General features: G+C 42.6%; 2 protein-coding genes across 2 annotated transcripts in view; one reads left to right on the top strand and one right to left on the bottom strand.

Annotated features, from left to right (window-relative positions):
* The window catches only part of LOC122762027 (DNA-binding protein SATB1-like), a 12,850-nt gene extending 9,280 nt beyond the window's left edge, over positions 1-3,570 (bottom strand). Inside the window, exons 1-5 of the mRNA XM_044017188.1 lie at positions 3,470-3,570; positions 2,198-2,412; positions 1,699-1,875; positions 1,472-1,598; positions 487-610 (exon numbers count right to left, since the gene is read on the bottom strand). Of these exons, the coding sequence (XP_043873123.1) occupies positions 487-610; positions 1,472-1,598; positions 1,699-1,875; positions 2,198-2,412; positions 3,470-3,519 (693 nt within the window). The 5' untranslated portion in view covers positions 3,520-3,570. The remainder of the gene's footprint in view (positions 1-486; positions 611-1,471; positions 1,599-1,698; positions 1,876-2,197; positions 2,413-3,469) is intronic.
* LOC122762026 (NACHT, LRR and PYD domains-containing protein 3-like) overlaps positions 1-22,686 on the top strand; it is a 23,412-nt gene extending 726 nt beyond the window's left edge. The window contains exons 2-10 of the mRNA XM_044017187.1: positions 7,958-8,066; positions 8,702-8,821; positions 9,225-9,449; positions 10,018-11,871; positions 12,504-12,677; positions 16,356-16,529; positions 16,694-16,861; positions 17,011-17,184; positions 20,191-22,686. Of these exons, the coding sequence (XP_043873122.1) occupies positions 7,958-8,066; positions 8,702-8,821; positions 9,225-9,449; positions 10,018-11,871; positions 12,504-12,677; positions 16,356-16,529; positions 16,694-16,861; positions 17,011-17,184; positions 20,191-20,203 (3,011 nt within the window). The 3' untranslated portion in view covers positions 20,204-22,686. The remainder of the gene's footprint in view (positions 1-7,957; positions 8,067-8,701; positions 8,822-9,224; positions 9,450-10,017; positions 11,872-12,503; positions 12,678-16,355; positions 16,530-16,693; positions 16,862-17,010; positions 17,185-20,190) is intronic.

Genomic DNA, 22,686 nt, shown 5'->3' with positions numbered 1-22,686 from the left:
GCACTTCCCCCTTATCATGCTGTAGATGTCCTCATCACCCTCAGGCTAAATAACAGAGAGAGACAACGCTGATTATTCATATTATTCACAAAGAGAGGCCTTCCCCAAATTCTGCAAGACTCATGTCTGAATTTGTTTAAATCAACGCACAAATACTGAAGAAGATCAAGTTTGGATGTTACCGCTGAAAGGCTGCAGAAAAAGCTAAACACCAGTGTAAGCAACGGAGAGACAGACAGACAGATTGAGAGGCAGATAGATTGGCTGTATGCAGAATCAAGACAAGACAGAGTGGGTTTTTAAGAGATAGCCATCTCTCATTATCTGTCCCTCACTCCCTCAACCTGCCCCCACACCTTATCTATCTCCACATCTGGACTTGTTGTCCATTGAGTGGACCACACACTTATACTGTGTGCGAGTTCTATTGTGTGCAGTGTATATGCTCCTGTGCTGTGTGTGAGTGTGTGTGTGTGTGTCTCATACCTGGGACAGAGGACACTTTTGAGCCAGTGTGCTCTGGTTCATTTCCTTAAGGAGCTCCTTCAGGGCGTTTCTCACTGTGGTGTGAGTCCACTGCTCGGGTGGCAGGTCTTCTAGTTTGCGGCAGCTACACAAAGAGTAAAGTCAAAATAATTGTTGCGGGAAATTTTGCCCTGCACTTCTATTCTTTTATGACTTTTAAAAACTCAAAATCCTCTATGAGTCTTGGAACGCTGCATCCCTTAAGTCCCATGATGAGATTTCTGAAAGCTCCCTACAGAAGACAGTATATTAGTGTGGACTGTTGTGTGAACAATGTGTAGAAAATAACCTGAACAAGTTTCCAACGCCATGTTTGAATGTCTTGAAAGGAAGACATGTGTGCACAGTTTTTTTGTTTTGTTTTAAAGATTCATGTATTCATTATAAATGAAAGAAGGCTTATTTCCATTCATGGCCCCACTGTTGTGCCTCATGATTCACTGTCACACCATCATTAATTCACCTATGGGACTTGTTCTCTACTACTAATAATCTAATAATGAATCTCTATCATACTAACGCCAAACCACAGATATGGCACAGCTACTGTATAAGAAAACTCTTTTTACACGCTGAAGAGGAAATCATTTTTATCATCTTGCAACATTATAACGCTCATCAATATTCATTCCAACAAACATAAAAAGTCTATCATAAAATGTAATTCAATAACATTAATATGCTGTATTAAAAAAGACGAAGATGACGGCGATAGTGAACAGTCGTATCGCTCTTTGCTGGAGTGATAAAATCAATTTTGCTTGGGTTTGATTTGGTCCATGCCCTTTGGTTATTTAATTAATTCACTGATTCATTGATTTGTTCAAACTAGGAATGATGGCTTGCTGTTGAATCCTTTCAGCAGCAGCGTTCTGAGAAACGCTAAACTGTCCAAGACAGTCAGTCACACTCAAGACTTCCATTCAGGAGAAATATTCGCTCCTACCAGTGCAGCTGAATTTTAAGGGTGATGACATGGTGAATGTCCTGCAGCATGTCAGCCACTGTGGCATCAGGAGCATCTGTCACAAAAGACAGAGGCACAGGATTCCACCTGCCAACCTGGATCAGACCTGGACACACAAACACACACACAGAGTGGAAACCTTAACTTTAAGATGAACTTTAATCATGTCCCTGCCTTTCTTTTTGCATGTGTGTTCGCACATGTACCTTCAGCCTGTGCCGCAGAGCTGTGAGAGTAGCCCAGAGCGACCAGGGCCATCTCGATGAGCTGGTTAAACAGCAGATCTTTCCTGATCAACACGAACTCTGCATGTCCATCTTTCTTGTCTCCCTCCAACTGGTTTTCACCGTTCTCCACCACACAGAACACTGGCAGCAGGCTCCCTGACGTAACGGAGACAAATGATTTCATACAGCACAGCATACATTCAAGAATCCACCTCATGACATTATTTTTTTTAAACTTCAGAAATTGCCTAACTTAAAGCTGCAGTGCGTTGTTGTTGTTGTTAATCTTATCACAGTTTTGTGTGGAGCTGATTTTCGTCATTATGTGAACTAAATTGACAACAGTTTGAATCAAACTGACATGCTTATATTTGCAAAAGTTACGCACTACAGTTTAAATCAAAAACTGAATAAAAAAGTATTGGGCTCCACTTTTGTATTTGACCCCTGAACCTTTCACCACATCCGTCCATTTTACCTTTGCTGTGCCAGCTCCTGCCCTGTTTCTGGGCTAGGCAAGGGTTGACGGCCACAGGACTGCCCCCCTCCTGCCTTCTCTCCTGGGCCGAAGGTCCTGCTTCATTTTGTTCCGGTCGAGCCAGCTTGGCAGGAGTTGGCCTGGGGACTACAACTGGATCACTGCCCTTACGTTTCTTGGCTCCATTACACAGGGAGTCCATCTGTGGCCTCGCACTGATACAGAGACACAGTTGCTTCAAAATCAAATATGCCAGGTATCCGCTAAAAAAAGCAGCTTCACGGTGGTCAACAGTTACTCTACGGTGACCTTTTATTTAATCCAAAGATGTGAAGCGAAACTTGGGGTTTGTATTAACTTGCATAGAGATAAAGATGTTTATATTTGATAGAAAAAACTGGAATGGACACAGTCAGATCAACAAATTGTTGCCTTTCTGGTGCATGGTTCAAGCCTTTCAGGAGGGGAATCTGTATGATATATCTGTGTGATAAGGCAAGCCTGTATTACACCACCTATTACTTTTGCACTGATTTGAGAAGCGTTCTTATTAAAATAAATGTTTTCCTTAAACAAGAATTCAATGGGTTAAATGGGTTCATCATTTCTGGACAGTAGCCTGAATGTACAGCCTTACAGATGTGTAACATCTGTCTACAGTCATTCACATGTCTGTGTCTAACAAGAAAAATGATATAGAACACAGATTCGACCTGCAAGTAAACACACACACACTCTGATCTGACGGATATCCGGAGCAGAATTAGTTGGTGACCTTCAGACAGATGCAGCGATAAGCATATTAACCCTCCGAGTCCAGTAAAAGTCCACAGTCAGTGCCACAGCACAGTTTCTCATAATAAAGCTGCTGTCATCTCCAGGCGCGCGCGCTGCTTCTAAAAGTGACAGTGATTCAGTTCATCCTCAGCCGCGCTGATGGTCCCACGTCCGATTCTGACGCCGAAGTTTGATCGAAGCGAAACCAACCTGTTTCAGCCGACGCCAAAGAGCATCCTCGCGCTGCCATCACACATCAGCAACCTCTTTCCCACAGACACAAACCATATCCACATGTTACACGCGCTCCCATTGAGATCAGAATGAGGAACAGACCTGTTTGTCTCGACGGTTGAATCCTGACAGTGCGTCCTTTTTTTATTTTATATTTTTTTTTTACTACAGTGATCTGTACAGTCTGTTTAACATCAACATAATGTCGTGTTTACTGTCCCGGCAGTAAGTCCCCTGTCGTTCACGAGCGCGCGTGCGTACCTGTCGGTGTAACGGTGCCAGGTCAGTGTAAGTTCAGAGGGACCGAACATCCAGAGAGCAGCGGTACATGCTGCTGCTGCTCCTGCCGTGGTTCATCATCAAAGCCCGCAGAGATTTTTTGCTAAAAAATCTTTTTTGAAATGTCTGTTGTACAGTTTACATTTTGTTTTATTTTCAATTTCTGGTGAACCATTTTTAAAAATCAGATGTTTTGTTTTCCAATATCTTAGTAAAGGTTTTAAAATGTTATATTTTCTTAAATTTCTGCAATGAAAGTTTTATAATAGAATTTGTAATGTACAGTTTATATTTTTTTTCAATTTCTGGTGTAAAGTTCAAAAATGTTTGCGTTTTTTTATTAAATTATTTCTCAATTCTATTTTTAACTGACTATGATGTAAAGTCTTGATATTTGTCTTTTTACCATTTCCGATATAATGCTGTGAAACCTTTTGATGTTTTATTATACAGTTTGTGATGTTACATTTTATAGTTTAGATCTTTTTTTCCAAATATGTCTGATGTAAATCGTTTGACATGTTTGAGAAAACATTTTTAGGAATTTCTTTAATGTCATTTTTGATGAAAGCTTTTTCAGTTGGTGGTAGTTGGTAGTTTTATTGGTAGTTTTATTGTAATTCCACTGTGTGTTCTCTCGTTATCTCCATCGATGGATATTTTTGGATAGAATCTGTCACACAGGTCGCTGCAGTTAACTTTAGTCTCGTTCAGTCCTGATAAACCTTCACCTTAACAACCACTGATCTTTGTCACTCTGCTCTTACATCATATTCTTTGTGGCTGTAAAAGTAAAAGCCCTGGTTTACTCTCTGGAGAACAGAGAAACCTTCTTATTTTTCTGTAAAGTTAAAGGTCAGTGAGTCGTCCACATGTCTGAGCATGTATGGAATCAGAGGAAACTAAAAACAAATGTTTCTATTATAGACTGTGTATTCAAAAGAGAACTGTATTGATTGATTGGAATTTGACAATAGTTTTCTGTTAGTGTGTAAATGTTGTTTTTTTTAAATGAATGGGATTTTTGTGAACTATTTATCATTCCATATCAAAGTAAACATTTTTATTTTGAAAATCTGAGAAATATAGCCACGAACATCGTTGTTAAGGTCACATTACTCACCTCTGCTGCACTGTAACAAAAAAGTGAGCAATAAATTCAAACAATAAGTTGACATAGAAGTGTGAAATATAGGAACAATAAAAGTGAATGTGTGATATTGAGAGGAAACAACTGAAATATCAATGTGGGAAAAGTGCAGTACAAGAAATTGTAAAGGTATTAAAAGTCAAAATCTACTTCAAAAAAGAAAAGAAAGAAAGCCCCCACATGTCAACAACTGATTGATTGATTGGTTTAGATTTGATATTTATGATGCCACACCTGTGAAATCCCCTCGTTACAACAGCAACGGCTCAGAGGTCGACATTTATCAAATTCCATTTATGGAGATTCTACATGATTCATCAACATTTTTTGAATGAATGAAAGACGGAAACAACAACATGAGACACAATAAAGTGACTGAGGCAAAGAAAAACGTAACTATTTGCAAACAGTTGATGTTATTAAATGATTGGTGTCAGTGAGAGAAGACGTTAAAGTAACAAACTGACGTGAAACCTATTCTAGAAAAATAGTGAACGGTTCTATACATCCACCAACCAAATGACTGCCAAATAGTGAACTATTCTATCAAATCATCAAAAGAGTTAAAAAAAGAAGAAAGCTAATAAAATCAATAGTTTACATACTGTGTCTCATAATTGGTTTGCAAGTTGTACATTTTACTTTTAAGAAGATATTTGACTTGTTTCAGTCAGTTTTAATTCTTTTGTTTGACGTTGACACAAATTGAATTCCACACACACTGAAGCAGCCACTAACACTTTTATTTCCCGAACTGAGTCATCGCTGGTTGACTTGTTTTTAACTCATTTGTTATTTGGTCCATAAACTGTTGGAAAATGTTGAAACATTTTTCCCAAACCTTGAAATGAAGACATTTCCAAATGTCTTGTTTGGTCCCCAGACCAGAATTATTCACTTTTAATGATTTCTTTGTTATATGGAGCAAAGTAATCAGTTCAAAAGTGATGTAATTATCAAAATAGTTAATCAAACAATCAGTTGGTTGATTATCACAAACATTCACAGCTGAACAGGTCTTATGACTGTGTGTGTGTTATTGAGTGGGCAGTGTGTGCTGCTGAGTCATGCAGGGCAGAGGTGAAAACATTGTGTGAGGGTGAATTATGACTAATAAAGTTAGTATTCACCAGCAGAGGGCAGTGCAGGGTCAGGCAGCTGTAGAAAATGACAGTCAGATGAAACTTCCTCAGTTCAGTTTATTCTGGATAGAACACAAAATATTATGAATAAACATAACATTAAAATGCAAGCTGAAAAAAGAGGTCACATGACATAGCTGGTTGACAACACCATGTTGGCAGGAAAATGAACAGTGTACATGTCGCTTTCAAACCGTTCACTGCTCACTCTAAATCCATGGAGATCAGTCAAAATATCTCAAAACCTGACAGAATGAATTCGCCTGACTCTTATACTGCCCCCTGGTGCTTTATCACGTGTATGGCAACAGCTGGAATGGACATAAAAGTCATAAAAGTCCCCTCATGACTCTGTGGAAAATGATTGAAAATCACAATAAAAGTAAACAAAATAAACCAACCAAATGACTGGATCGGATTTTTCTAATTTAACATCTTCACTGTCATTGTGACGGTGAAATGTCTTGTTGTGTGGAGATTAAGTTTCCACCGCCCCCTACCGTCTGTCAGTGGAAAAGCAGTCTTCAAGAACAGGGCCACCGGCCCCTTCTGTGAGCTAGTCAGGGCGAGATCTTCAGGGTTAGACCTCAAGAGCTGGAGCTTAGAGATCTCTCAGGCTATGCCCTTCAGAGTTGGGTTAGGTTAGAGATCTTCTGTGGCTGTGACCCCCAGAGTTAGTTTTTAGAGATCTTCAGGTTATGCCTCAAGTAGGGGTCAGGTTGAGATCTTCCGTGGCTAGACCCCTCTCAGAGTTAGTTTCTAGAGATCTCTGGTGGCTGGCGCCCTCTCAGAGTTGTCAGGTGTTACATCTCTGAAGGACCCTCTAGAGTTATTTTAGAGATCTCAGGTTATGCCCTTCAGAGTTGGCCAGTTAGACCCTTCAGAGTTAGTTTAGAGATCTTCAGGTTTTCAAGTGCCCCTTCAGAGCTGTTAGTTAGGAGATCTCAGGGTTGGGACCTCCAAGGAAGCTGGCTTAGAGATTCCTCAGGGTTATGCCCTTCTGTGAGTTGGGCTACGTCAGGGAGTTAGAGATCTTCAGGGTTAGACCCTTCAGAGTTAGTTTAGAGATCTTCAGGGTTATGCCCTTCAGAGTTGGGTTAGGGTTAGAGATCTCCAGGGTTAAACCCTTCAGAGATCTCTTCATTTCTGCATCAGTAACCTTGACCTCACGGTCTACTTCAAATAGACGTGAATGCGCACATACCAGGATCAGTTACACCCGACTTGACTAAGCCACGCCTTCTGGTATGATTTCCGTGTAACAGACAGAATAAACTTAGTATCGTAGATTGAGACTGGAGGAGCAGAAACCACAGGCGTGGTCAAGCCGTCAACCCTGACAGGAAGATCACGCGTCCGTAACAGCTGATAAGGAAGGCACATGATCACCTCACCTCAGGTTACAGTTCTGAGGAAGGCAGAAGATACACAGTCAAAGTGGTTAGACAAGGTAAAACTTACTGTTGTGTTTTTCTTTTGATGTAAAAAAAGTGTCTTGTCGCTGTTTTTGTCAGATTATGGAGATCTTTTATGAATGTTTCTGCTCAATGTCTCTGAAAGCTTGATAAGATAAGATCATCCTTTGACACTGTATCGACCATGAGTCCCTGAGGTTTGTTACGGACTGTAAAGTATCGACACACCATTGTGAGTACTACTCTCAGGAGCCTGTTGCTCCAAAGTAGAATTAAGACCCTGGATTTCCACTGGACGCGGAACGGCCGCGGAACGGCCGTGGCGCGGTAGCCGTTGCAAATAGCTTCCATTCTAATCAATGTGAGCATTCCCACCGGCCGCGTTGCGGCGCGGATCAGGAGCGGCCATGAAGCGGCTCGCCGCGCCGCAGCGCTATCGATAGGAATCAGTTCTATTTTTTCCGTTGCCGCTGCTGAACCTCGTAAATTTCAACGAAGCAGATCGCACAAGACAGGAAGTCCGACACAGTATCAAAGTAAAACACTTCCGCCCCCCTTTCAAAATAAAACACAATACGCAGGTCTGACTTAATCCTAGTTTTGTGCAACAGGCCCTAGGTGAGATGTTCCTGCTCATTGGTACTGTACTTTGTAAGCTGCACACCTACATTTGTGAGTGAGTGTGAGCTCACTGTCTCTCTGTCTGTCTCTCTCTCTCTGTCTCTCTCTCTGTCTCAGAAGATGATTGGTTGTGTGGAGGAAGACGAGGACACAGCAGAGTCTCCAGGACACAGCTGTCTCTCTGTGAAGTCTAACCAGTCCAAACTGTTACCTCCGGACTTCAGTAATGAACCTGGCGCCTCAGACACAAAGTGAGAGAGCTTCTTCAGTCGTATCATTGGCTGTGTTCCTGTTGTGTCTGATCGTCATAGAAACCGAAACACATTTCTCAAACCAGTTTCTCTTCATTCTCACTGCAGCACCAAGTCAACTCAGTTTATTTAGAGACAGGTGATTTTCCAGAATTCTCACGTCATTTCTCTGTAGAATCAAGCAAAGCAGTTCAAAGCTTATTTATAAGAAACTCAAATAAATGACTTAAATTAACCAACACAACAAGTACACAATGAATTTAGCAACCTTAAAATCCAAACTGACAATGTTGTACACAAAACCCTAACTTTAAAAAGAACACAAGTCCAGTGCAAACAAAACCAAATCAATTATTCATGAACAGTTCATTTCAGTCCTCCACTTATGAACCAACGACATCAGAACTAGAATCTTTCCTGAACAAAGTCATGAATCCCATTCCTGTCACAGGCAGGAGGTCCATCACTTTGATTCTTCTTCACTAAACAAACATGAAAGCATCATGTCCACTGGCTAACCTGGTTAGTTAGTATTAGCATACCAGACCTAAACCTGCAGGTCAGGTCTACTCTGGAGGTCCCACTGACCACTGAGGCTTCATCATCAGTGATGGATGTGATGTTTGTGTTTGCAGACGTCAGAACCAGAGACGGAGACCAGAGTCTCCGGGACCCAGCGGTCTGTCTCTGAAGAGTGACTGGTCCAAAGATCAACCCCCAACCTTCAGTCATGAACCTGGAGCCTCAAACACAAAGTAAGAGACACATTGTCCAGCAACACACACACACACACACACCCACACACACACACACACACACACACACACACACACACATCACACACACACGAGTGACGAGTCAGAGAGCTTTAGAACTTTACAACAGTCCATCAGAACCACTGTGAGACGAAGATGTAAGGACATCAACCCAGAATGTCTCACAAGTTTGTCTCGTGTCTCCAGTCGTCACTGAGCTCAATGTTTGCTTCAGTTCATGAAGTTCAACAAACGACCTTGAGGGACGAGGGTTTTTATTCACTGACCGTCTCAGCCACACACATGTCCACCTGTCCCCGACATGTCAGTGATAAAGAAATGTCTTCACAGACACATGTCCACCTGTCCCCGACATGTCAGTGATGAAGAAATGTCTTCACAGAAACCAGTTTGCTGTTTCTGTGGACGAGCAGACGTCCCGCTGTCCTCTGTGTCAGGACGTCCTGAAGGATCCACTCTCCACCAGCTGCGGTCACTGGTTCTGCAGACGCTGCATCTCCTCATACTGGGACCAGTCTGGTTCACCAGGAGACTCCTGCTGTCCCCAGTGTGGACAGGGACCCAGACCAATACCAGGACCACAGACACAGAGTAAGACAGAACATGTGTGTGCTGATGTCTTCACTCCTGAAAACAGGACATGTTCTCTTCTGTCAAACAGCATCAATATTTAAGATGATGAAAATAAATTTGACAGAAGATTCTTCATCACTTTCACTTTCATAAAGAGAAACCAACAAACCTTTAAAGTGAAAGAACAAGAGAAAAATGTTTCAAAGTTAAATCTGTTCCTCATTTTAATCAAAGTGATAATGAAGATGATTCAGTTGAATCCTCTGCTGCCCCCTACAGGTTCAACAGAGGATTGTTTACACTCATTTTCCAGCTTTTCTATTATTGTTGTTGTTTTCTACACTTTCCTTCACAATCATCACAGTTATTCTAAAATGACTCCATCTTTCAGAATACAACAATATCACATACATACAACAACATCACATAAAGACAACAATATCAAATACATACAACAATATCACATAAATACAACAATATCACATAAATACAACAATATCACATAAAGACAACAATATCACGTGACATTTTCAGGGGTTTATTTCATTAAAAAACTGTTTAAGTTTTACTGTGGCTGATGAAAATAATCCTCAGCTGCTCAGATTCTTTGTCTCTTGTCTTTCAGCAGATGTTGGTCTGCAGAAGGTTCTAGATGAACATAAGATCAGTCTGAGGAGCAAATTTGAACATGTGACTGAAGGAACTGAAGGAACAGGAAGTAAAACCCTCCTGAACAGGATCTTCACTGAGCTCTACATCACAGAGGGACAGAGTGAAGAGGTCAATACTCAACATGAGGTGATGCAGCTGGAGACGACCTCCAAGAAGAAGATGGTCCAGGACACTCCCATCAAGTGCTGTGACATCTTTGAAGCCTTACCTGACCAGCAGGGGCGCATCAGAGTCGTCCTGACCAACGGCGTCGCTGGTGTTGGAAAAACCTTCTCGGTGCAGAAGTTCACTCTGGACTGGGCCAAGGGTTTGGAAAACCAGGATGTGAATCTGCTGATTGTGCTCTCGTTCAGAGAGCTGAACCTGATCAGAGATCAGCAGCACAGTCTTCTCTCGCTGCTCCATATTTTCTATCCAACATTAGAGAAGGTCAGAGCAGAGGAGCTCGCTGTCTGTAAACCTTTGTTCATCTTTGATGGTCTGGATGAAAGCAGACTCTCACTGGACTTCAGCAGCAGGACGCTGGTTTCTGACGTCACACACAGGTCATCAGTCAACGTGCTGCTGACCAACCTCATCCAGGGGAATCTGCTTTCCTCGGCTCTCATCTGGATAACTTCTCGACCTGCAGCGGCCAATCAGATCCCTCCTACCTGTGTTGACAGGGTAACAGAAGTACGAGGCTTCACTGACGACCAGAAGGACGAGTACTTCAGGAAGAGATCCAGAACTGAAGATCTATCCAGCAGAATCATCTCACACATCAAGATGTCCAGGAGCCTCCACATCATGTGTCAAATCCCAGTCTTCTGCTGGATCAGTGCTACAGTTTTGGATTACATGTTGACCACAGAGCAGAGAGGAGAGCTGCCCAAGACCCTGACTGACCTGTACTCACACTTCCTGCTGGTTCAAACAAAGAGGAAGAAGAACAAGTACAATAAAGGACGTGAGATGAGTCTACGGGAGCTGATGAACTCCAACAGGGACGTTCTTCTGAAGCTGGGGAGGTTGGCCTTTGAGCATCTGCAGAAAGGAGACATCATGTTCTACCAAGAAGATCTGGAGCGGTGTGGTCTTAGTGTGACAGAGGCCTCGGTGTACTCAGGAGTTTGTACAGAGATCTTCAGAAGAGAGAGTGTGATCTTCCAGAAATCAGTCTTCTGCTTTGTTCATCTCAGCGTTCAGGAGTTTCTGGCTGCAGTCTACATGTTCCACTGTTTCACCAACAGGAAGACAAAGTTCCTGAATACCATCCTGAGAAAACCTCATTTTTTTTACAACCGCTCCTCATTTTTTGGAACCGTTGCTATGAGTGACTTATCTCTGGACGTGTTCCTGAAAGGAGCCATGAAGAAATCCCTTCAAAGTGAAAATGGTCACCTGGATCTGTTTGTTCGCTTCCTTCATGGACTCTGTCTGGAGTCCAATCACAGACTGTTAGGAGGTCTGCTGGGTCAGACTCAGAACAGTCCAGAAATCATCCACAGAGTCATCAAGAATCTGAAGAAGATGAACACAAAGAACATCTCACCTGACAGAAGCATCAACATCTTCCACTGTCTGACAGAGATGAACGACCAATCAGTGCATCAGGAGATCCAAGAGTTCATGAAGTCAAAGAACAGAGAACAGAAACTCTCTGAGATCCACTGCTCAGCTCTGGCCTACATGCTGCAGATGTCTGAGGAGGTTCTGGATGAGTTGGACCTGAGCAAGTACAGAACATCAGTCCAGGGGAAACAGAAACTGATTCCAGCTGTGAGGAACTGCAGGAAGGCTCGGTGAGTTCAGACATGATCAATGACATCATCAGTCAGTGAGGATTCATGGTTTGGTTTATCAAATACACACAGAAGTCAGTTCTTCTCAGTTTGTGAGTCAGCTGTGTTTTTTTCTGGAGATGTTTTTAATGATGAAAGTGAAGATTTGTCAGCTTGTTGTGATTCTTGTTTTGAACTGAACGAAAACACCAAATCACAACATTATCTCAAGTCTCTGTTCATGATAAGACAGAAAGAGAAGAGAAACCAACAGTTCACACAATGAACAAACACTAGGGGGCAGTGGAGAGAAAATCTGTGACAGAACCAGACTCAAGCATGTGCAGCGAGGAGAGGAGGGGGAGAGAAAGTGAACGAGGGAGGTGAGGTAGAGACAGAAGAGAGAGACCAGGAGCAGAAATATAACAGTTGTGTCAGCTTCTAAGTTTTAAACAGGACAATGTTATTGATGTACTATTAATGAGACATAAACATTAGACTGATATCAACTTTAATTATAGTAACATATCATTATTATTATTATTATTATTATTATTATGAATAATAATATTCATAATAATATTCATAATAATAATAATAATGCTTTCAAGCAGCAACTCTATCTAAAGTCTCATGTTTTATTCTTTATTCAGGTTGAGGGGCTGCAGTTTGACAATGATCAGCTGTTCTTCTCTGGCCTCAGTTCTGAAGTCCAACCCCTCACACCTGAGAGAACTGAACCTGAGTGAGAACAAGTTGCCGGATTCGGGAGTGAAGCTGCTGTGTTCTGGACTGGAGAGTCCACATTGTAGACTGAAGACTCTGAGGTGAGTTCACTGACTCTCGGTTACTGTTAAATCTGTAAATCTCAGACGTTTAATCCACAACTGAAAGTCATTCATGTTCTCACATCAGTTGAATCAGTGATGGTTGTTCCATGTTTCCACTTTTTCTTCCCTCAGATGTAGAATTACGATCTTTTCAGAGCTGACATGTTTTTGTTTTCTAAAGTGTTTCAGTCGCTGTAGTTTTCACGTCAGTCGCAGCTTTGACCTTTTCTGACTGAACTGAATGTTTTTCACTTTCTCCTCTGACACGTTCACATGTAGCCAATCAGAATGATTGTTGTTGATGATGTCACAGCTGTGACTGTTTACAAACAAACAGGAGCTTCCGCTCATCTTCAAATCAGCTGTGTCTCAGTTGTCACAACCTGGCTCAACGTATGTGACAAAAAAGGGGAGACCACACATAATCTGAACATAATTTAACATCAGTCAGTCAGTCATCATCTAACCGCTTTATCCTCCACCAGAGGGTCGCGGGGAGTGCCGTGCCAATCTCAGCTATATCGGGCGATAGGCGGGGTACACACTGGACAGTTCGCCAGTCCATAGCAGGGCCACACACAGCTAGAGACAAACAACCATTCACTCTCACACTCACTCCTATGGTCAGTGTCCAATTCAACTATTCCCCACATTGCATGTTTTTGGACTGTGGGAGGAAGCCGGAGAACCCGGAGAGAACCCACGCACACACGGGGAGAACATGCAAACTCCATGCAGAAAGGCCTTTGCCCCAATCGGGGCTCAAACCTGGGTCTTCTCGCTGCAAGGCGAGAGTGCTAACCACTAAACCACCTTGTGGCTCCATAATTTAACATATTTTAATTAAATTAAAGTAAACAAATATTTAAACTAGTGATGTGACGTTCCGTATCGAGGCTTTGAAGCGTGTGCCGAGTAGGGTAGGGGGCGTTTCTGCGATGCACGTATCGAGGCTTGCTTCATTTGGGGAAGGGGCCAAAAATGATGACGTCCGAAGCCTCGCTGCCCGGCTGTACCACGTGATTGCTTCGTGAAGTGGTTCAGATTTTGCTGTGTGGTTTTACAGCTATATAGACCCTTCATGCTCCATTCAAAATGTGGGTTTTTGAAGGAGAGCTGCGGTCAGTTGAGAGTTTGGATAGTTTGGATACTAGAGTTTGGAGATAGTTTGGAGAGTTTAGGGAGAGAGAGAGATTTAGGAGAGTGAGGAGAGTAGGATAGGTGATATAGGATGGAGCCAGCGAGGCTCATCATAGTCCAAGTTACACAAGCATAATCTGTGGCCTTTTCCTAGTTCCACAAGCACTTTCACTGTCCTCTGCCTGATTACGGCCATGCCATTTTCAGAAAAACATTGCACAACCTGCCATATTATGATATTACCATTTTGGGAAAGATTTTCACACATACATTCAAAAAATGTATTAAACATACATGTACAGAAATTATTTGGTCATACATTTTTTGTAATTCATAGTCATTTCTAACAGACACAACAGACACAAAAATTCAATGCATCACACATTATGTGGTTCAGATACAGCTGCCTGTGATTATACACTTGGCCAGTAGGTGGTTTCATGTGCACATGAAGCTTCGAGAAATGAACCCTTTCTCGAACCAATTGGCTCAAGTGGTTCAATGCCTCATGAAGCTTCATCTCACCGTCACTAATTTAAACATACAGTAATGTGTAAACCAAAACAGGAACCAAAATGTCAGTCGGCAGGCCAGAGGAAGAGGGAGAGCATCTGTGGCAGGTCTGCTTAAATAGCCTCTTGAGCTGTTTGCAAGTGTACTGCATCACTCACTCAGCCACAGCTCCACCCACCTGAAAGAAAAGGCAGAAACAGCCCACAAGGGCAGCAAACATGACCAGCCCTGAATCCGTCACAGAGTTCATAAGCCTGGATCCTCCAAGTGTAGATTCATGGTCCAGATGTTGTCAACATGTGTCACAGCACCGTGACGTGGGCGTGTCCCAACTGTCACATGACTCATCATGAAGGATTCATCTGGTGTATCTTTGGCGGATGACCGTGTCCCAGAATTCTTTGCAGCAATAAAGGTGGTGGTAATGCACCTTTAAGCTGGTTTACTAAACACAGATGAATCAAAGAATCAAAGTCTAAAATATATAATTGTGAAGATGTTGAGAAGAAGTGTGATTCAGGACTTTGAAGTGTAGAGGGCAGTATTGACAGTAGTGTACCGTGGGGTTTCAGTCAGTAAAAAAAAACAAAAAAAAACACACGCAAACACCGACTATATTCACGAGACAGTTGATCTGCAACAACCATAGCGCACGCGCACACCACTGTGCATCTATAGGCTACTGCATCATTACCACCACATCTTCCGTTAAGTCACTCAGCAAACGCAATTTCACAAGCCACTATATGACACAAAAACAAGCTTCCACATTGTCATGTTCGTGTTCCAAGGATGAGGCCGTGTTGATTGCTTGTAACTTAGTTTAATGTCTCACGTTCTCCATAACATACATGTGCCCTCATGTAGTCTTGCTCTAGTCCTTTATATGGTACGGTAAGCTGACTACTAACCAGTACTGCCGCCTAGCGGTCAAACATGTAATAACATCTAATCATAACATCCCCCTTTTTCTAAGTTAAAATGCATTAACATGAATTATCACATTAGCTGTATCAGTTATTTTAACCATTTCACATTCAGCATAACTCTGCAACACATAAGCAGTATAAACAGTTTATATCAGATTGCATAACTCATATCTAAGCCAACACTAGACCATTTAGAACACATTCACAACATCAGTCAATATACATTTTGTTCAACATCTTTAACATGCATATTGAATTTTCTTTGTTTATAAGTTCGCATAAGTAAGCATAGGCGTCAGCTACGTGGGGAACACGTCCCCGGCACTATTTATGATCAACACTTTTGTCCTCACCACTAAAAATTTTTATAAATTTATCATTAACACTCCAACAACGGTAAATCATGCACCTCCTGGGTGTAGGTCTTCCTCTTGAAATAATTTCCTTCTTTTCTTCAAACGATCGCCGTGAAAAGTGCAGTGAGATCAGAAACATGATGGATCAGTGGTGTTAATGCAGTGATCATAGTTTACTTCAAAACCCGCCAAAGGTTCAAACGTCGTTGATGACATCACTGGGGGCTAGCGCCAGACACATCGCTGGGCCTGGGGCGTTCTGTCACTATGATATCACATTTTGATTGGCTGACGACACACGTCAGTCAAAGTTAGAACCAAATAGGAAATGGCAGCTTCAACGAAAGGCCAGCAATAGTACTAGAGCAGGTCCACGGAGCTATGATACGTTTAATGACATCCAGGAAAATCCAGCTCAGCTTCACAAAAAATAACCATATTCTTTCTGGAAATATAATCATAACATACTGAAAAAGTAATTAATTCAGACACAAATTCATTTGATTATTAAAAACTGACTTCTTTTTTTTTGCTGCTGTTTCTTGGCGTCAAAAGTCTTTATTCTTCACGTTCACTTGAACTGAACCTTCACACACTCGTGTGTCTCACAGTCACATGACTCATGCTTTCGAAATACACTGTAGAAAATGTTCAAATACATTTTCATCCTCACAGCTGATATTTGACTCACACATTAAATTCACCTGCTGATTAAAACACTTTTATTCTTTATTCAGGTTGAGTGGCTGCAGTTTGACAGAGATCAGCTGTTCTTCTCTGGTCTCAGTTCTGAAGTCCAACTCCTCACACCTGAGAGACCTGAACCTGAGTGAGAACAAGCTGCAGGATTCAGGAGTGAAGCTGCTGTGTTCTGGACTGGAGAGTCCACATTGTAGACTGGAGACTCTGTGGTGAGTTCACTGACTGAAGCTGCTGTTGTTTTTTTAAACTTTCATTTCATTTACATTAAACTCATTTTATTCACTGATGAATAAAATAAACTCCTTAAACACACACACACACACACACACACATTGTTCTAAAGTCTCATGTTTTATTCTTTATTCAGGTTGAGGGGCTGCAGTTTGACAGAGATCAGCTGTTCTTCTCTGGTCTCAGCTCTGAAGTCCAACTCCTCACACCTGAGAGACCTGGACCTGAGTAAGAACGAGCTGCAGGATTCAGGAGTGAAGCTGCTGTGTTCTGGACTGGAGAGTCCACATTGTAGACTGGAGACTCTGTGGTGAGTTCACTGACTGAAGCTGCTGTTGTTTTTTTAAACTTTCATTTCATTTACATTAAACTCATTTTATTCACTGATGAATAAAATAAACTCCTTAACACACACACACACACATTGTTCTAAAGTCTCATGTTTTATTCTTTATTCAGGTTGAGGGGCTGCAGTTTGACAGAGATCAGCTGTTCTTCTCTGGTCTCAGCTCTGAAGTCCAACCCCTCACACCTGAGAGACCTGGACCTGAGACAGAACCAGCTGCAGGATTCAGGAGTGAAGCCTCTGTGTGATCTTCAGAAGAGTCCAGACTACAGACTGGAGACTCTGGAGTGAGTAGAGTGTTGTTCTAATCACAGTCAGACAAACATCAGTGTTTCCTCAGTGAAGCTGTGACAGCACAATAGTGACAGACTTCATGATTGGACACAAAGACACAGAGAGACAACAGACGAGCCACGAGCTGCTGCTACTCACAGACTAGAGCTGAGCGCCTCACATGATGAGCGTCCATCAGCTGTTTGACTTCATCACAGATTATAGATCCACTGTATCATACACTGTAAAAACAGCAGCACATCTTCACAACAAAACGATCAAGAAATGACCAAAATATAAAGAAATGATCTTTATCACAAGCAAGGAAATTAAACTGAGTCTTCTCTGACTTTAAGAATTGACACCTTGGCAAGGGAGAACCCAAAAGTACGACAACAAGGCAGGAAAACGCAGATTACTAAGTCCAAAACTAGGAAATCAGTCACAAACAGGCAAACACATCAGAACAAGAAGACTAACTAGAAATGCTGGAGCAAAAAAACTAACACAAGACCATCTGAAAATGGGCTGCTATATAATCACTGAGGGACTAATGAGCCAATGGAAAACCAGGTGAGGGAAATGAGTTGATTGCATGGAAGAAAGGCGGGATCTGAAATGACAGGAGAACTAGTGACAAGACATGGAAACAAATGAAAAAGAAACTCAGAGTTAGAGTAAGTACGTTACAGAGTGAATATGCAAATGAGTGACTTGAGTATCGTCACCATGTGTGTGTGAGGCAACATGAAACAGTGGCAACAACAATTCAATAAAAAAACAAAATGAACATCAACAACAACTTAATGTCCCTGAAATATATCTACTATCTGTGTGCATACATCTACTGATGCCTCTGGACACATCTTCAGTGATGTTCCTGGAATCAGGTGTTTCGGGTCTTTCAACGTCATATCACCTCCAGGTGACCCAGATGGGGATGATCAGACCCCAGCTTGTGTCTAGATGGCTCAACTACCATGCCTCCATGGCTTTCCTCTTTTGAGCCACAGTCATCTTGAGGCCCTCTCTGCCGCTTCGGTGGTACTGAGGATGGCTTTCTCGCTACTTCGATGACTAAAACACTGAAGGCTCTGGCCAGAGAACGGGCTGCAAAGCCTCTGCATCCAACCTCCACTGGGAGGCATCTCGCTTTCCATCCAGCCTGCTGGCAGTTGCTGACCAGTCCTGCAGACTTGGAGAGCTTCCTTTCATCCAAGTTGTCTTCCCAGGGAACAGTCAACTCAGACACGAGGATAACGTCTGGTCGCAGGGTGGTGACTACGATGTGGCTGGGAAACTTCAGCTGTTGCTCGAGGTCCACCAACAGCTGCCAGTCTTTCACAGACGTCAGGATGCCTGCGGGAGATCTTCTGGCAGGAGTTGCCTGTTCCCCAGCTTTAACAAAGGTGACTGAGAGTCGGAACTGTTTTGCCCACACAAGTCCAGCACTGATGGCTTCAGCAATGATCTTGAGGACTTGATCATGCCTCCTCATACCGAGTTCTCCAAGTGCCCTAGTGCAGCAGCTGAGGATGTGCTCTAAGGTTCTTCGCTTGGAACAAAGGGAGCTTGCCGGTGTTTCTGCTATGCCCCATGTGTGCAGGTTGGACGGGCTAGGAAGCACGTCGTACACTGCCTGGATGAGGAACTAAATGCGGTGAGGCTCGGCTTTCCCACAGCTCGGTCCAAGTTACTCTCCTCTCAACCGCATTCTCCCATCTAGTCCAGGCCTGTTGTTTCATCCCCACTGCCTTGCAGGATCTTGACTCCTCCACTGCTGCTCTCACCTCCTCTTGAACAAGGTGCTGCCTCTCCTTCCCCTCTGTGTTTAATTGGGGAATTGGAGAGGATCCAAGCCCAGCTCGGCCTCGTGTCACCACACCCACCAAGTACACTGGCCGTTTCTCAATATCCATACTTGTGTGTACTTGTGCGTACTTGTGAAAACGTCATCAACCTCAGTCCCAGTTCTGTTCCAATTCTCAAGTAAGCCAACAGCGAGGACGGTTCTCAAACCCGGAAGTGTTCTTGCTCCGCCCATTTTTACCAAGTATGCATCGGAGGTGACTTAAGCGTACTTGGGATGGCCATGTATCCCAGAATACATTTCGGCGGAGCATAGCAGCAGATAATAGAAATATAAATCTGAAATAAATATTTTTCTGTGTCCCGGAACAAAGTTTTAACATGTGGTTTATGTATTACGATCTGACGTATTTATAGTTTGGCAGCAACGTTTGTCGGCGGTGATCAGCTCCGCCTCTGCGGACGCTAGGCGCTCACTGTGCCCGGCACAGAGCAGCGTGACCTCGGCCTGTCCTGATGAAATGATCCGCTGGCTCAGACGTCGCTGTCATTAGATGCTCGGTGTGATCCATAGATTTGTTGTTGACGTGTTATTTTGTTTTTAATGGAAACGTTTTGACCATTTATCAACACCGTAGGTGGCGCTAATGAGGCTGCAGCACTTGGCGCCAGCCACCATTCAAACAGCAGAACAATACATACATACTTGCTTACTTGAGTATTGAGAAACGGCCAGAGTACGGATTTAAGGCCACAGCAGAACATGTGACCTTTACTTCCATGTCAACAGAGATAACATGTTGAACATAAAGAAACAGCAACCCCTGCTGGTGAGGAGTAGTTCCTGCAGCACTATAGATACACGATATGGACAAAAGTATTTGAATTCACGTGTTTCAATCTGGCTTTGGACTCTCGGCCTCTTCTCTCAGTGAAGAGAAGAGGCCGAGAGTCTCTGTCTGAGACAGTTTGATGAAGGTCCTTTTCTATTCCAACATGACTGTGTCCCAGTGGACAAAGCAACGACTATAAAGACCCACACAGAGCCCTGACCTTTAACCCCATCCAGAATGAACTGGAACAGAGATTAAGAGCCAGACCTTCTCGTCCAGCATCAGTGTATATTATTCCACATCTGCTCTGAACTCTTTGTTGTGGATGAGCTGCATCACTGACTCTGACTCTTCTTCTCTGTCGTCTTCTCCCAACAGGTGGCGGTCATGAACGTGATGAGAGTGTGTGTGTGTGTGTGTGTGTGTGTGTGTGTGTGTGTGTGAGGCCTACACTGTGACGCTGCTTCAACAGATCTGAGACAGAACTCCAACGATGATGGTGAGATGTTTCTGTCCTAACGTCCTGAACCTGTGAGGAGCTGTTTCAACATTTAATCCAAGGGGATTCATCTACAGTGTTAATAATATCCATAATCTCTACTACATTATGTATAATTACATATCTGCAATTGAACCCTGACCCTTTTCATTTCCATCAGGTAAATGTATCTATGTTGTCTACTGATTTTAAAAAACGCTTTATAAATATTTGACTGAATAATTTCATCATTCAGCGTCTTTTCGGGATATAAAATTAATTTAGCAAAATCTGAGGCTATGCCCCTGGGGTCGTTAACGTCTTTTCCAGATATGGCTGAACCCTTCCCATTCCGCTGGTCTCCCACCGGTTTCATTTACTTAGGAGTGCATGTTACACCCAATTTTGGTCAAATGTTTAAGTCCAATCCCCCCCCTCGTGGATGCTATAAGGGCAGACTTAGACCGCTGGGCCCCTCTCCCTCTTTCCTGGCTAGGTAGGGTTGCTCTTATAAAAATGAACGTCCTGCCTAGACTGCTATACCCACAGCAGATGATCCCTATTCTATTATCCAGCAAGGTTTTAAAGCTCTTTCATTTGGAACAAAAGGAAACCCCGTCTTAAGATGACAAAACTTCAAATGGCAGGTTGTGACGAAGGGTTAGATCTACCAAATCTCAGATTTTACCAACTGGCGTCACACCTGTGGGTGATTGCAAGCTGGCACAACTGTGATCCAGCCTCAATTTGGCATGATATTGAATCCTCTCAGTCAAAGTGTCCTTTGTTGAATTTATTGTTCAACAAGGGACACTTTAGAGATCCTGGAGATCCATGCGCTCTCCAGAAGGCCGGGCTCAGTTATCATCTCCTCTCACTCCCATTCTTGATAACCCGGACTTCCTGCCAGGCTGTAGGAATCAGGGCTTTATGGTGTGGAGCACCCAAGGGCTGAAGACAATAGGTGATCTATTCAATGGCCAGATTTTACTATCATTTCAGCAGTTGCAACAGCAGTTTGTTTTATTTAAGGTGACTTCTAAAGATATTTACAAATGAGAGACTTCATAGTTGAAGACACCACCTTAATGACTAATTGTAGTGAATGGACGTACATAATTCACCCTTGCACTTTGTGTTTCTATACACTTATGTCATGAGATTATTTCCTATTGTGTTGCTTGTAGGAAGGACTGTTCCGGGATCATGGTCGCTTTAAGTAACCATGTTTGTGATGACGTAGAGCCCTGTGCTGGTTGGTTGGTTACTGTGCGTCCTCATCTTGTGTGGACTTCGGTTCTGCTGTTTTCAATAAACTGAGCTGAGAAATAGTTTTTACCTGTTCATTGCAATTTCCACATAATAACACCACATCATGGGTGGAGAAGGCCCTGTCTTGATGGATTAATAAGAAATGCATGACTGTTTTTTTACAAAGCTCTGAATTCTGTTTCTCCTCTTACCTCACAAACCACCAAGCAAGCTTCGGAGAGAGACCTAGGGGTTGTTACTGTGTATATGATGATGACTGGCAGGAGGTCTGGTCTCAGGCCATGAACATTTCTGAACAAAATGGATGCTAATGTTTCCCCGCTTTGCTGGAAATGCAATTCTGAGACTGGTAATTATATTCACTGCCTCTGGTCATGTGTGGAACGACAAAAGTACTGGTCTAGTATTGTGAATGATCTGACTGCTATCTTTGGTGTCCCAATACAGATGGACCCTATGTGCCTGATACTTGGTCTCCCGGATGGTCGAATCACTGACAGTAAACACAGGAGACTTTTTAATATACTGACTTTTGCTGCTAGAAAGAACATCCTACTTTTCTGGATCAAGAATGTTGCGCTGACAAAAAAATCATGGCACAATATTGTTATGGACTGCGTTCACAGTGAATACATCACGTGTATGATTCACTCTAAGACAGATGCTTTCTATAAGGTATGGGACCCTTACTTGCAGCATATTGAGCCCAGGCTGTCATCTTCCTTGCTTCGTGGATTTCCCAGGTCAGCCTCGCCAGTCTTGGTGACTTTGTTCTTGGTCTTCACTGTCTAACAAGCACCTTGTAGCCTTGCTGTGTGTATGTTTGGTATGATTCAGGAGACTAATTTACTTTTCATAATATTTCCATTTACTGTACCCACATGCCCTTTTTCTGTTGTCTTTTATTCTGTTTTTCTGTTTTATGTTAAGAGGAAGAAAGTGTAATAAAAGTATTTTTCAAAAATGAGAGGTAATAAGAAAATAATGCCAGGTTCACAGTGTGTGGAGCTAAAGAGAGTTTTTTTTTTAAATCAGTGGAATGTTCCTTTGTTTACTTCAAACCTTACTTTTCTATTTCTTCAAAACAGAGCAACACGTTGGATAAAGTTGATGAGATGAAAGTG

The sequence above is a fragment of the Solea senegalensis genome, unplaced genomic scaffold, assembly GCF_019176455.1.
Source record: "Solea senegalensis isolate Sse05_10M unplaced genomic scaffold, IFAPA_SoseM_1 scf7180000015149, whole genome shotgun sequence".
NCBI lineage: Eukaryota > Metazoa > Chordata > Actinopteri > Pleuronectiformes > Soleidae > Solea > Solea senegalensis.
Note: the sequence above shows the minus strand (reverse complement) of the source record. Positions and strands in the feature narration are given on the sequence as shown.